The sequence below is a fragment of the Microcaecilia unicolor genome, chromosome 13 (genome assembly GCF_901765095.1).
Source record: "Microcaecilia unicolor chromosome 13, aMicUni1.1, whole genome shotgun sequence".
NCBI lineage: Eukaryota > Metazoa > Chordata > Amphibia > Gymnophiona > Siphonopidae > Microcaecilia > Microcaecilia unicolor.
The window spans coordinates 38,682,244-38,698,202 of record NC_044043.1 but is presented as its reverse complement, the minus strand read 5'-3'; the positions used below and the strand labels follow the sequence as shown (position 1 = coordinate 38,698,202).

The following is a 15,959-nucleotide window of genomic DNA, read 5'->3' as shown; positions in this document are numbered from 1 at the left end:
CCGCCGAAACGGGGGAGGGGAATTAACCCAGCTCATCCCCACACAAGTGGGGGAGGGGAATCCGTCCAGCTCATCCCCGCGGAGCGGGGGGATCTGGCTTATCCTGCAACCGCAACCGCGGGAGGAGCTGACTGACCCTAACACCGCCGAAGCGGGAGGGGTACAAAGCTGCCCTACAGCCGCACGAAGCGGAAGGGAGTGCCGGCAGAATTTAAGTCTCAATCCAGCCCCGTAAAACGGAGGGGAGAGGAATGCAGCAGCTCACTGTAACACAAACTCGTCTCAACTCTTGAAGAATCCAAGTGAAAAAACTTGAACACGAAGTCCTCCTGAAGTAACTGAAGACTAAACTTGAACCTAAAATTCAACCAGAATATAAACAGTACAGATATCTGGGAGGGGCTATGGATTGATCAGCTATGATTAATGGAAAGAAAATTATCAGGTATGATACATAATTTTACCTTCCATATCATCATGCTGATCAATCCATAGACTGGTGGGATGTACCGAAGCAGTACTCACCCAGGGCGGGACATTGAAATCCCTGAACTCAACACTGAAGCTCCAAACCGGGCCTCCGCCCGAGCAGCCACAGTCAAGCGGTAATGTCTGGAGAAGGTATGGGCCGACGCCCAAGTTGCCGCCTTGCAAATCTCTTCCAAGGAGACGGACCCGGCCTCTGCCATCGAGGCCGCCTGAGCTCTAATGGAGTGGGCCTTCAACTGAATAGGCGGCACCTTCCCCGCGGCCACATAAGCCGCTGCAATGGCTTCCTTGACCCATCTTGCCACTGTAGGCTTAGCAGCCTGCAGACCCTTACGAGGACCTGCAAACAGGACAAACAGATAATCCGACTTCCGGAAATCATTGGTCACTTCCAAGTATCTGATGATGACCCGTCTCACATCCAGATATTTGAGAGCAGAATACTCTTCTGGGTAGTCCTCCCTACGAAAGGAAGGGAGACAGAGCTGCTGACTCACATGGAAGCGAGAAACAATCCTGGGTAGGAAGGAAGACACTGTGCGAATAGTCACTCCTGCCTCAGTGAACTGCAGAAAAAGCTCTCGACAAGAGAGTGCCTGGAGCTCGGAAACTCTTCTGGTTGAAGTGATAGCCACCAAAAAGACTGCTTTCAACGTCAGGTCTTTCAGAGATGCCCTCGACAAGGGTTCAAAAGGCGGCTTTGTAGGGCTCTTAGCACCAGGTTGAGATTCCACGCAGGCACCACTGAGTGCAGAGGAGGGCGCAGGTGATTAACTCCCTTGAGGAAACGCACCACATCTGGCTGCAAAGCCAGGGAAGCACCCTTCAGGCGGCCCCTGAAGCAAGCCAGGGCCGCTACCTGGACTTTAAGGGAACTGAGCGACAGGCCTTTCTTCAGACCTTCTTGCAGGAACGCCAGCACTGAAGAAATTGGAGCAGTAAATGGAGAAAGTGAACCTGCTTCACACCACGCTGCAAAGGTACGCCAAACCCTGGCGTAAGCAGTAGAAGTAGAGCGCTTCCTCGCTCTCAGCAGAGTGGCGATGACCTTGTCTGAGAAGCCCTTCTTCCTCAGACTCTGCCGCTCAATAGCCAGGCCGTAAGACCAAAGGGGGAGGGATCCTCCATCACCACGGGACCCTGATGTAACAGGCCCTGCTCCACTGGCAGTCGCAGAGGTTCGTCCACTGAGAGCCTGATCAAGTCCACATACCAGGGACGTCTGGGCCAATCCGGACCCACCAGGATTACCCGGCCCGGATGCTTTGCCACCCAGTCTAGCACCCTGCCCAACATGGGCCAGGGCGGGAACACATAGAGAAGCTCTTGTGTCGGCCACTGTTGGAGAAGAGCATCTACTCCCAGGGATCGAGGGTCCCGTCCTCTGCTGAAAAAGCGCGGCACTTGGCAATTGGCCGATGACGCCATCAGATCTAGGCTCGGCTGGCCCCAGCGCTTCGTGATGTCCAAGAACGCCTGAACAGATAGCTGCCACTCTCCGGGCTCCAAGGTATGGCGACTGAGAAAGTCCGCCTTGACATTCATGACTCCAGCAATGTGGGCCGCTGACAGCTGTTCCAGGTTCGCTTCCGCCCACTGGCATAGATTCATGGCCTCCTTGGCTAGAGGGGCGCTCTTGGTACCTCCCTGGCAGTTGACATAGGGCACAGCCGTGGCATTGTCCGACAGGACCCGTACAGGCTTCAACGCCAGTACCGGGATGAACTCCAAAAGCGCCAACCGAATGGCTCTGAGTTCCAGGAGGTTGATAGACCACTTTACCTCTGCAGGAGACCAGAGCCCCTGCGCTGTCCTTCCCAAGCAGCGGGCTCCCCAGCCCGACAAAGAGGCGTCCGTCGTGACGACAATCCACTCCGGGGTCACCAGAGGCATTCCTGCAGACAACTTGTCTGCCTGCGTCCACCAGCTCAGCGCCTTGCGCACTGCTGGGTCCAAGGGAAGGCGCACAGCATAATCGGAGTCCAGCGCTGCAGCAGAGAGTGTTGTAGTGGTCTCATATGAGCCCTGGCCCAGGGCACTACTTCCATCGTGGCTGTCATAGAGCCCAACAGCTGCACATAGTCCCAAGCCCGAAGAGGAGAGGCTACTAGGAACTGGTCCATCTGAGCCTGAAGCTTGACAATCCGATTGTCTGGCAGGAACACTCTGCCCACTTGGGTGTCGAATCGAACTCCCAGATACTCCAGGGACTGAGTTGGGCGCAGCTGGCTTTCCTCCCAGTTGATGATCCACCCCAGGGAGCTCAAAAGAGCAACCACCCAGTTCACAGCTTTGCCGCACTCTGCATCAGAGGGGGCTCGGATCAAGCAGTCGTCCAGATAAGGATGGACTTGTACTCCTTCCTTCCTCAGGAAGGCCGCGATGACCACCATTACTTTGGAGAAGGTCCGCGGAGCAGTAGCTAAACCGAACGGGAGGGCTCTGAACTGGAAGTGTTGGCCCAGTACTGCAAAACGCAGAAAGCGTTGATGAGGAGGCCAGATGGGAATATGCAAGTACGCTTCCTTGATGTCCAAGGATGCCAGGAACTCTCCTGCCTTCACTGCCGCTATAACAGAGCGGAGGGTCTCCATGCGAAAGTGCCTGATTGACCCCTTGAGGTCGAGGATAGGCCGTACAGAACCTCCTTTCTTTGGTACCACAAAGTAAATGGAGTAACGTCCCTTGCCAAGCTGATTTTCTGGCACCGGAACGACCGCACCCAGGCGGATCAGATTGTCCAAGGTCTGCTGCACTGCCACAGCTTGACCGGAGACTTGCAGGGAGAGAGTACAAACCCGTCTCTTAAGGGTCGGCAGAACTCTAGCTTGTAGCCGTCTCTGTTGACTTCCCGCACTCAAGCGTCTGAAGTTATTGTGATCCACTCGCCCAGAAACGAGGACAGCCGTCCTCCAATCTGCACTGGGGCGTGGACCAAGGCCCCGTCATTGGGTACGAGACCCTAGGGGAGGGCCGGAGGGAGCACCTCCGGGACGGCGGTCTCTGCGAAAGGAATGCTGCTTGGGGGAGAAGTTCCTCGTGCAGGAAGAGGGGGCAGAGGAGCCCGACCTGCTCGGGTGGTACCGACGGGCTTCCTGAAACCGTCCTCTGGAGGTACCGGGGCGAGCACTAGCCCGAGCCCTGACCTCTGGTAACCTCTTGCCCTTAGACGTGCCGAGATCGGTCACGATTTTGTCCAGCTCGACCCCAAAGAGCAGCTTGCCTTTAAAAGGCAATCTAGCCAGGCGGGATTCAGAGGCGTGGTCCGCAGACCTATGCTTCAGCCAAAGCCACCGCCGCGCAGAGATTGTCTGGGCCATGCCTTTAGCTGAGGCCCTCAAGACATCATACAGCAAGTCTGCCAAATAGGCTAAGCCCGATTCCAGGGCCGGCCAATCAGCCCTCAAGGAATGATCCGAGGGGGAAGCCCGCTGCACCATAGTCAGGTATGCCCTGGCCACATAGGAACCGCAAACTGAGGCCTGCAAACTTAAAGCAGCCGCCTCAAAGGACGACCTTAAGGCCGCCTCCAATCTTCTGTCTTGGGCGTCCTATAGGGCCGTGCCACCTTCCACCGGCAACGCCGTTTTCTTAGTCACCGCAGTGATTAAAGAAACCACGGTAGGCCACAGATAGGCCTCACGTTCACTTTCAGGCAAAGGATAGAGGCGGGACATAGCCCTAACCACTTTAAGGCTCGCTTCCGGGACATCCCACTGAGCCGAAATTAAGGTGCGCATGGCATCATGCACGTGGAAGGTTCTATGCGGGCGCTTCGTCCCCAGCATAATGGCAGAGCCAACAGGGGCTGAGGGAGAGACGTCCTCCGGAGAGGAAATCTTCAAAATGCCCATGGCCTGCATTAACAGGTTGGGCAAATCCTCTGAGCTAAAGAGCCGCGCTGCAGAGGTGTCATCCGCTCCATCCGAGCGGGGATCCGCCTCCTCCAAGGAATCCACAAAGGACCGTTGGGAGAACTCAGATACGCTGCCCTCATCTACATCGGAGGAGACAAAGTCCTCCAAGGCCTGGGAATCAACCCGAGGGCGTTTACCTCCGGGGGCCTCAACCTCTTTACCAGACGAGGGAGCAGGGGCAGCGTTTTGCATAAGGAAGGCCTGATGCAGCAGCAAAACAAACTCGGGGGAGAAACCCCGCATACTGTGCACTTCCGCAGCCTGGGCTACAGCCCTAGACGCACCCTCAACCGGCGCTCGCAAGAGCGGGGGAGAGATATGCTGCGCATCCAAGATGGCGTCCGGCGCGACACTCCGCGAAGGAGCCGCGCGGGAAGAACGGCACTTAACTTTAGCCGCTTGTGCCGTCGCCCAAATTAAGGGCATTCATGGCATCAATGTCTCCCACCTCAAGGGCGGCCCAAGAAGAAGCCGTCCGAGCCGCGTGGCCGGCCAAGATGGCGGAGGCGAGCCACGGGGGATGGGCGTTTATGGCGGGAAAAACCGCCACACCGGAGGAAGGACCGGGACACTCATCGGTCACGAAACTGTCACCCAACAAGGGCGAATCAGACTTTAACACCCCCGCATCCCCTCTAGAAGCGCACACGCGATCCGGGGAGCGACTCTTTGCGCCCTCGCCTTCCGACGCCATAGGTCACGTGGAGACCAATCGGGGAACCCCCTGCCCGCTATAAAAGGTAAAAATTACCTGCTGTCCGCTCCGAGCTGTAACGACCTGGTGTCCCAGTGAGTAGCTGCAATAAACGTTTAAATAAACGTCGAAATAAACGCCTTTAAGGACGTTCAAAATTTTTTTTTTTTTTTAAACGGAGCCAGCGGGAGGGGGGAGAAAAGGAGGGACCTGGCGCCACCAGGTTTGCACTTGCTCAAGAAGAGCCCTCAACCCCAGGCACTCAACAAAACCTAAAAATTAGGCTTGGAGGCCTAGCCAGAGCTGCTGCTGTGTGTGACCACCACCTGCTGAGATAGAGAACATACAGAGGAGTTTCCGGCAGCACATGACCACATATCGGGAGGCAAAAGTTTGCTCTCTATCTCCATCTGCTGGTAGATGGACACAACCCACCAGTCTATGGATTGATCAGCATGATGATATGGAAAACATGGTTACCCTGGACAGAGCAGCGGCAGCAGGCAGGAAAGAGTAGGGTTCTTTCCTGCCCCCAAAGAGGCCACTAGACCACCAGGGCCCTTCAAAGTAGGACTGGGGAGGGCGCAGTAGTGTGCGGAGGGCGAGGATAGTGGGGTGCAGATGGGGGGAGGCGAGGCAGCACCCGGGGAGGGGGCCCAACGACCTTTACTGCCCAAGTACCAGACCACTGTCAGTCCGCCCCTGCTGTCCAGGACAGATTCTTCTCTGGAGAGACTGTTGACTTATAACTGCTACAACTCAATGCTCATGGCCTCCTTTCCCAAAAAGTTTTAACAAAGACATCCCTTTTGAAAATGGAGCCCAGATAGTTTTAGGTGTTACCTTACCTAACGTTTATATCTGCCTGATGCTCCAGGAGAAAAAGAGCACTCTTGCTGTCTTGCCTCTGTATTGCCATATGCAGTAACGTTTGTCCGTCAGACACTGTGTCATTGATGGAAGCACCTGATCCCAGAAGCTGTGCGGCTATAATGTGCATGCCTAGAGAAGAACCAGTTTATATCAAGAATTAAAATGACATTGTAAAACATCAGCAAATCTAAATAATTAGTATTAATATACGTCAAAAGCAATTTTCACTACAGCAAAAAAAAAAAAAAAAAAGTTTCTGTCACAGACTGAAGTCCTTTTCCATCCATCTCATGCTAGGATACACAAATGAAAGCAGACAGAAGACAAAGGAAGACTACCACAGGAAGGAACAGAATCTATAGTCAATGTTACTTCGCAGAGAGAGGGGAGATATAGGGAAACTTTTATATCTAGCATTCAAGTTTTCTAAATAATTTAAGGGCCGATAGTCAAAGGAACTTATCCAGTCAGCAGATGCTTTGTCAGTGTGCTGCCTTCGTGTGGCTCCTGGGTGTTATGCCTAATTTGTAGGATAATATGTTGTTCTTAATTTTCCCACTTAATTAAGCTTCTCTTGTTCAATATTTAATGCAGTCTACTTAATATTATGCTTTATGTTAGTTAAATTTTTTGTTATTAGCTAACTTGCTCTCTGATGGCTTCTCATGGACTTACAACTCTCATTTAACGGTGTATCCTTTTCATCTATTCCTTCAACTTTGCATTATTATAGACTATTCTAGCCTGGTTAGTCTATCACTTTAGTCAGTTAACTTTTCTCCTTTTCTTCTTACTGAAGAATTTTAATTCTATTATAATAGAGTCCTTTGGATCTTAATCCACCAAACTTCTCTTCCTATCCAATTCTAACTACTCCATAATGGAATTTCTTTTAGTCGGGTGCAAGGGCGTAGCCAGATTTTTAAGTGGGAGGGGCCCAGAGCCCAAAGAGTGTGTGTGTGTGTGTGGGGGGGGGGGGGCATATTTTGGCCCTCCTCCCCACCGCCAAATGACACATACCTTGGCTGGAAGGGGGCCCCAAACCCCACCAGCTGAAGCGTTTCTCCAGCGCGGCTCTCCTTACATTGCCTGCCCTTCTTCACATGTCGATTTTAGTTTAAAACAATTTTTATTGATGACATTTCCAAACATATAAATCCAACATTGTAAATAATATGAACAAATTTTGATTTAGACCAACATCGTCATCGATTTTCATCGATTTTTCAAACTTTTGTATGTAATCTGATAATAAAGTTATCAAAAACAGCATCCATTAGTTCCCAACGTAATATAACATCCTAGCACATCCCTTAACAAATCTACAGATTATTAGATGGAGAATCTCATCAGAAATTAAGATGTCCCCCTCCCCTCCACGTCCATTATCCCGTTCAACTTATTGTAGTTCTTCCCTCCCCCCCCCCTTTTCCCCTCCCCCCCTTCCCCCCCTTGAAGCATCAGTTCCTTAGTCACAGGGATGTAAGGCCACCTTTTTATGTTACAGAGTTTGTCATGTAGGAATGCGAGGGTCCCCCAACCTGTTAATAATATTGCTACGGGCGCGGGGCGCAAGGGCTTGTATATAGTTCTTCCAAGTAAGATATAATTCCTTTTGTCTTTTGAATCGCAAAGCGACAGCTCGGACTTCCATCAACAATAAGGCATGAAATCTATTACGCCATTGCCAGTATGTCGGAGGCTCCTGTGTAACCCAATTGACCAGTATGCATTTTTTCCCCACTAAGCAGGCCTTATATACCAACATATTATGGTGGACAGCACCAGCCCCAAGCATGTCGTCCATCCCCAATAGGGCTTGTTCCGGTTTCAGCAAATTCACATGTCGATTTTAATGAAATTGAGCATGCACAAAGTGTCTCGCATGCTCAGTTTCACTAAAACCGAATATGCAAGCAACGAGGGAAGCAGGGCAGGCAATGTAAGGAGAGCAGCGCTGGAGAAAAGCTTCAGCTGGCAGGGTTTGGGGACCTCCACCTGCCAAACCAGGGGCCCTGGATCCAATTGGGGGGGGGGGGGGGGTCAGGCCCCCATGGCCCACCATAGCTACGCCACTGGTTAGGTAGCTCCCATTTTTATTTCTCCTATCCTGCTTGGTGAGTCTCCAATTACATGCAGTTGAGGGTTATTATTATATTCCAGTGATTTATATACCTAGGCAACACTTTCATTGGCCTTTAATTGGTTATTCTACTTATCCTTATTCTAATTTTTGCAATTCAGACGATTATAAAAATAGTAACAAGTCAAAAACGCTTCAACGTGAATGTCATCTAATTAAAATCACACCCTCTCAAACTGCATCTGATTCTTATTTACTTATACCAGTGGGTTACATTAAAGCTAGATCGATGGTAAACAAATCTGGAGTAATACGTGACTGAACTGTAGATGGACAATTTGGCTTTGTCTTGGTTACTGAAACATGGATACATTCTAGGGATGATCCCATCATTAATGACTTATGCCCTCCTGGTTATAAGATATTCCATCTTACTAGAGTTGAGAAAAGAGGTGGTGGCTCAACAATTCTTTTTAAATCCTTCTTCAAGCTTTCACATTTCTCTGAGCTAATTTCTCCACAATTTGAAATTGTTGCTTATGATATTAGGGATGATTCTTTGTCTAAGCACATTTGTCTGGTTTTACATTACCGCCCTACAGGCAATTGGAATGATGCAGAAAATGATATTATGGAATTCATATCTAATTCTTGTGTTCACTGGAAAACATGTTGTTACTAATTGATATAAATCATCATCTAGACTCATTAAATGATTCCCACGCCAAGAGTTTCACAGCATTCCTTGATCATTGGCAATTCTCCCTTTTCACTGGTGGTCCATCTCTCATCAAAGGTCACCAATTAGAATCACTGACTATACTAACTTCTTCATCACATATCCAACGTGGTCTCCTGCTCCTTGGGGTCTGACCATTTTAAGTTAACTTTGATACTTAATTGGAAAGAACACACAACGGTAAATGTATCAGCAAATAAGAGAACCCTCTGCACAACTAGGGACAGAGTTAGTGCTAGTGAATTGTGGTCTAATATACCGTTCAATCAGTTATCGTCAACTTCCTTCTCCTCTAATTTCTTTCAGTTTTGGGATGACACAAGTAAGGCAATACTGGATAGAGTAGCTCCTAAGAAAACAAACCTGAGGCCTACCAAAATACTATGCCTCCTTGGTTTACAGAAGAACTTCTAGAGGTAAAGAGAAAATAAGGGCGACAAGAAAGAATCTGGGCCAATCCTAGAACCGAGGAAAATTGGTCCTCCTAGAGAAAACTATGTGTCACGAAATGCCTAGCCACCGACCTGGGGTTACACCGCGGCCACTCAAGAGGGTCTATCCCCAGCACAGCTCAGGTCTGCCTGCACCTGCTGCTTGTGCTCTACATTAGCACCCTCCTCCCACCGACTGGGTCCCAACCACCACTGGGCGACTCTCCTCTCAAATTATCCCCAGTGATTTCTAGGTTACTGCAGACACACTCCCAGTGGTCCCACAGTTCCTAGAAAGCACTCACAGACCCAACACACAAACCACCAGGATTCTTTATCAGTCCAGACAGCAGAGTCAACAAACTCAGTAAACTGTTATGGTCAACCATGTCAAAAGCACTGGACATATCAAATTGTGAAATCAAAATGTTGTTGCCCCAACTTAGGTCCATCCTGAAATTGGTTATCAAGGTAGTAAGAACTGTGTCTGTACTATATGCAAGTCTAAACCCCAATTGAGAACTATGTAAGATATTATGAGTCAGAAGGTATTCCATGAGTTGACTGGACACCAGACCTTCCATCACCTTTACTTAACAGTGGTATGGAGGCCACTGGTCTGTAATTAGATACTTCACTCACGCTAGACTTAGGGTTCTTAGAAATGGGCGTGAGAAATGTAATTGTAAACCACTTGAACTGAAACTTGTTTTTGGATAATAGTGGGATACAAGAATGCATAAATAAATAACTAAACAAATATCTCTTCTGGGAGATGTGGTCTAGTGGTTAAAGCAATGAACTATGCAATTGCATAAACACTGGAATGCACATTCAAAGGGTTTTGTTTTGCCCATGGCAAGGAGTAAATCACTTTGATGCTCTGGCTTTCAGTTTAAATAACTACAGTGATGTGGAAAAGTCCCCTCCCCCTTCCTGGTGTCCCCTATTATTGAATATATAATCACACTGAATGGTTTCTGATCTTTAAACAATATGTAATATTACATAAAGGGAATCTAAATAAACACACAACAGTTTTTAAATTATTATTTCATTTAAGTAACAGTAGTTATCCAACAGCCAGGTGAAAAAGCAACTGCCCCATTAGTTACTCAATCAACAATTTTCTGTTCCTGGCAAGAAAACCATTTCCCCACTATAGTTAACGGATCACACATCCCCGGGTTAAGGCCCCAGTGATTCATTGGGGTTCTCCTAATATCTTACATGGGGCAGAGTATAAGACTTTTCCACAGATAGAGGGGCAATGTACTATGAGGGGCATGCAATGGCTAGTTTAGATGCCGAGGGTCCATTAAAGTCTATTCATGTTATTTAATCAACTAACTGATCAAATGTAACTGATAATTAGATTCAGCTAATTAAATACAGGTTTGATTGCAGCCAGCCCTGCTGAATCTTATCACCTCACTATATACTGAACCTTAACATGAGAGTGAAGAATCACCACAAAGTTTTACAAGAACACTAGCCACAATCAAAGAAAATTCCAGAAGAGACAAGAAAAAACAGCTGAAATATATCAGTATGAAAAGGGTTACAAAGCCATTTTTAAAACTCAAGGCTCTACTGAATCACAGTGAGAGCCACTATCTCCAAATGGAGAAAACTGGAAACAATAGTGAATCTTCCCAGCCTACCAAAATTATTCCAAATCACAGTGACAACTCATCTGATAAGTCAGAAAACATCCAAGAACATCTTAAGAATTGCAGGCCTCTCTGGCCTCAGCTACGGTCAGTGTTCACTCCCATAATAGACTAGACAAAAATGGGATTCATGGGAGAGTAGCAAGGCAGAAACCACTGCTATCTAAGAGTTACTCCTGGGGGAATTCCAGGCAACTGTACAGCGCAGAATTTGTATAGAATTTTGCTCAGTGCCAGCATCAGGTCTCTCTCTACCCCCTCTTCTCCTGCTGAGATCACGTCTTCCTCCTCTGCCGGCTTAGACAATACTGTTTATGTGCACTGTGGAGGTGCCATGGTTCACAAAAGCAGTCAAGACTAAGCTGGCAGAGAAGAAGGAAGTGACCCGATGTGCAGCAGTTCATTTCCTCCACCTTCTGCTGCGCGATCTCTGTGGAGGGAGGGGGAAAGCCAGCTCCTGGAGTACAATTTAGTGGCAGCAGAGAAATGTGCCACTGGGGAGGGTGGGAGGAGGAGCAGACAAAGGTGAGTGTACCACTGGGTAGGGTGGGGGAGACTAGAGCTTCAAGAGGGAAACAGGAGGAAATTTTGGGCCTTGGGATGGGAAAATCCTGAGCAAAAATACTACAAACAAACAGCACAGAATTTTCAAACAGTTCGTGCAGCATTCCTTCAGGAATAAAGGGTAACAACAATGCTTGTCTCACATTTGCAAAACACACTTGGATGAGACTTTTGGGAAAATGTTCTATGGACGGAGGAGTCAAAAATGGAACTCTTTGGACAAGACAGGTCCCATATTGCCTGACATAAAACAAATACAGTATTCACATCGTACCAACAGTCAAACATGGTGGTGGTAAAATAATGGTATGGAGAAGTTTTGTTGCCTCAGGGCCTGGAAAACCTATTATAATTGAAGGAACCATGAATTCTGCACTGCACCAGAACATTCTTTAGGAGATTATCCAGTCATCTGTCTGTGTGCTGAAGTTGAAGAATATTTGGGTTATGCAGCAAGACAATGATCCAACACACAAAGCTAGTCTACACCTAGAAGGCTAAGGAGAAACAAAATTAGTTTACGACTGGCCTAGTCAAAATCCTGACTGGAACCCAATACAGATGTTGTGACAGGACCTGAAGTGAGCTGTTTCTGCATGAAAAATTACAAATGTGTCTGAATTAATGCAGTTCTGCAAAGAAGATGGGCTAAGATTCCTCAACAACAATGTGAAAGACTGACATAAAATTATACGAACCGTTTGGTTGCATTTATTGCTGCTAAAGCTGTTGCAACCAGTAATTACGTTTAGGTGGCAGTTACTTTTCAACATGGGTGATATAGGGGTTGGATAATTTTGTTCCTTAAATAAATTAAATAATAATTTAAAAACTGTGTTATATGTTTACTCAGGTTCTCTCTGCCTAATACTAAAACATTCAGTGGGACATATAAGCAGTATTAGGAGGAAAGGTGAACTCTTACTTCACTATATAATACTGTAACGTTTAACGTTATTTCTTCTCCCTGGAAGCTTACATATCAAGTAAATCAATGAAAATCAAAAACATGCTGCCAGGCACCTACTCCAGAGGTGAGTTTTATGTTTCTGAACTTCTATACATCATAATGCAATGTGATTAAATACGCCATACTAATCCAAATTAGTATTACTGCGTCTTCATTCTAATTCTTCCCCTGCTGACATCTACACATATAATAGCTAAACACAATTTTTCTTGAAATGATGTACAGCTTGGATCTTTCCTGAGTACCTGTCCACAGTGCCAGTCCCAGCACAGTCTGGTCCCTACAGTCCTTCAGACTGAAGTCAGGAATGATTTGCAAGTTGTTGGTAGCATGAAGGGCATTAGCTATATAGGAGTAATACACAAGAAACGTCTGATTAAAATACAAAGTACAAATCTTAACAGTTAAACCAACATCTCAGTAAGATCTGGAAATTGAACATATTGCACAAAACCCTATTCAGATTCTCATTATAAACTCCTGTTCTGTCTTTAACTGACTCTTATGCATATTCATTGTGAATATTCTGAAAACTAGACCTACTAGGGTGAACTCTCAGGATTGGCTTGAGAAATGCTTAAGTAAACCATTTTGGTCCTTCAAAACTGCTTTGTAGCATTTGACGGTTCTTGTATGGCTTGCTCCTATGTCCTTGTTTGTTTTGGAAGTATAACTTGTTACAGTGTTTGACAAGTTCTTAAAACAAAACAAAAACAAAAAAAACATCCAACAACAAAATCACATATTCTAAATCCCAAATTTTTCCTATGATCCTCAAACTGCCAACCACAAATGAGGTGGGTGATTAGTTCACACACTTTTGGTATAACTTCCTTCAGAGAATTGTTTTAGCAACCATGTTGTAGTATCCGAGTCCAAAGGATACAACTTACTACTGGAAAGGAGCAAACTAATGGAATAATAAAATAGCAAATACTGTTTTCTAATATAACTAAATGGATCACAATTTTCTGTTGCACTTAAAAATATGCAGATATACATGCACTGCCTTTGTTGTATGCACACCGCATGCACATTCATTGTGGATATCCTGAAAACCAGACTGACTAGGGCAAACTACCAGGACTGGCTTAAGAAACACTGATTTACACCACCATTTTTAGGGGTACGTTTACTAAGGTGCCTTAGCAACATTCCTATAGGTGCGTTAGCACTTTAACACGCGTTAAACATGAAAACGCGCCTATAGCGCACCTTTGTAAACACAGGTCAATATTTTGGAATGCCTCGTGGCATAAATTAGGGGTATATAGTGAGAAAATAGTCATGAACTTTCACGCGTTATATTTTTGTTTGAGTTTCATTTTGCTTCAGCATATGTAAACACAAAGCAATACAGGCTAACAAGAAAAAGAACACATTATTTTAGCATGTATTATTCAGTTCATGTTTGGGTCTTAATTTGGGGGAGGGAGAGAGGAACAACCAGGAACACAGTTCGCCACTTCTTTTCAAACCTGAGCCAGAGAAGCAGGGCTGTTCTGCTCCAGTTATTCCCTTCCAGGCAGCCTGAAGGAAAATTCAGTGAAGGGGGTGAGCCTGAAACTGACAAGAGCAGATATATGCTGCTTATTCTAAACCCTCTTCTCCTGTACAGTGCGAGGAATGTGTGTGTGCAGATTTGCGTTCACATCTTCTGCTGAGCCTACCTTTTTGTACAATTCATACCTTCCCCTGGCCTGCGTCCTAGCCCTTTCCACTGTTCCACTTCCTTTTTGTCTACAAATAAAGCCCTGTGCATGCTAAACAAAATAATCAAACTAAATTGAAACAAAAATGCATATTCTTAGTATAAATCTCGTCAGGTAATCATCTCCAGACAAAAGGATCTGGCTACCAGTTTTAACCAGAAACTGATGCCATCGCCCCATTTTAGAGATGTTTCTACACTCTGGAATATAGCTGATGAACCTAACAACATAAGATTTGCCATACTGGGTCAGACCAAAGTCCAACAGTTGTTAAGCCAGGTCACAAGTGCCTGGCAGCATCCCAAAAAGTAACAACCTTACTAACAACCTTCTACTAGCAGTGGCTTTTCTTTAGAAGGTGGTAATGCCTTCGAAAGCTAATCAAAAAATGTATTAAAGTCAGTCCAATTAAAAATGTACCATCTTATTTTATTTGTTACATTTATATCCCACATTTTCCCACCTATTTATAGGCTCAATGTGGCTTACATAGTACCGGAGAGGCGTTTCAGACTCCGGTGTAAACAAATACAAAGTGATGTTGTGGTAAGATAAAGTTCATGTGGCACAGCCACATTTTATTTTCTTTGCTTTGTTTAGTTTTTATTTATTACTTTTAAAAGTGAACTACCATGGCTACCACACCACTTCACTGTAGAAGGCAAATGAAACTAGGATTTGTCAGTTTCAACTGAAACAGAATCTATGGCAGAAATCTGCCACTCAGTTTCGGATGAAAGTGAAACCACACCCACACCCGACAGCGAGTCCTCCTGCTCTCCTGTCTGATCACTCGTAGTCCCTCACCGGGCGTACCTTTAGATGCCCTGGTGGTCTAGGGGCTCTTCAGAGCTGGAACAATCCTAAGTCTCTCCTACTCATCTCAGCTACTCAGTCAAAAAGGCTGCCATGGGAAGTCACAGAAGCCATTTTGAGACTGGAGCAGGTATGGGCAAGAGCGACTGGGGACTGCTCCTGTCCATGCCGGTTCCAGTTTAAAAATGGTTGCTGTGACTTCCCATGGCAGCCTCACAAGAATGCTGTGGGAAGTCATGGCAGCCATTTTGACTGTGTAGCCAGGATGGGCAGGAGCGACTCGGGACCACTAAGGCATCTAAAGGTAGGCCTGGAGGTGGCCTTCCTGTGGTGGGGTGAGGTAGGCAGGTAGACAGTAGTTGCTGGGGGGTAGGGGGGTGGTTTTGGAAACCGAAGCATGACCATCCCTAGATTTTTCAGTTTCGGTTCCAAAGCCGAAACTGAAATTCAGTCAGCATCTAGTTTCCTAGGTCTATTTTAATTAATGATTTATGGAATTTGCCTTCAGGAATTTATCCAAACTAGGGCTGCACATTAAATTGCAGTTAATGCAGTAATTAACGTGTTATTAATTGCGCTTTATAATTAATGTTCTCCCTCCCTGCCCCGCCCGGACCGCCGGCGGCTCTCCCTCCTCTCCCTTTCCCACCCGGTTTACCTTTTTTTGCAGTGTTCACTAAGTCTTCAGTCCCGTGGCAGCTGTACTAATAGCTGCCTGTGCCTACACGGGGCCTTCCCCTCTGACCTGTCCCAAACAAAAGTTACATCAGAAGGGGGTGGGGTGGGTCAGATGGAAAGGGGGAAGGCAGAACCGCGGGTGGCTGAGAGGGAGGGAGGCAGGTGTCCGGGGGGGGGGGGGGGGGGGGGGGGGGAAGAGAAAACTGTGAGCAGGGCTAAAAGGGGAAAGCGATGCTGGACTGTCACGGGGGAGGGGGAATAGGAAGAGATGCCGGGGCTCAGACAGAGTGAGAGATAACAGACATGGGGTGGGAGAGGAA

General features: G+C 47.0%; 1 protein-coding gene across 2 annotated transcripts in view; it reads right to left on the bottom strand.

The window, feature by feature from the left end:
• Positions 1-15,959, bottom strand: part of ANKFY1 (ankyrin repeat and FYVE domain containing 1) — a 138,792-nt gene that overhangs the window by 33,121 nt on the left and 89,712 nt on the right. For both annotated transcript variants that reach the window (XM_030222266.1, XM_030222267.1), the window contains exons 13-14: positions 12,679-12,777; positions 5,949-6,102 (exon numbers count right to left, since the gene is read on the bottom strand). In XM_030222266.1, coding sequence (XP_030078126.1) covers positions 5,949-6,102; positions 12,679-12,777 — 253 coding nt within the window. The remainder of the gene's footprint in view (positions 1-5,948; positions 6,103-12,678; positions 12,778-15,959) is intronic.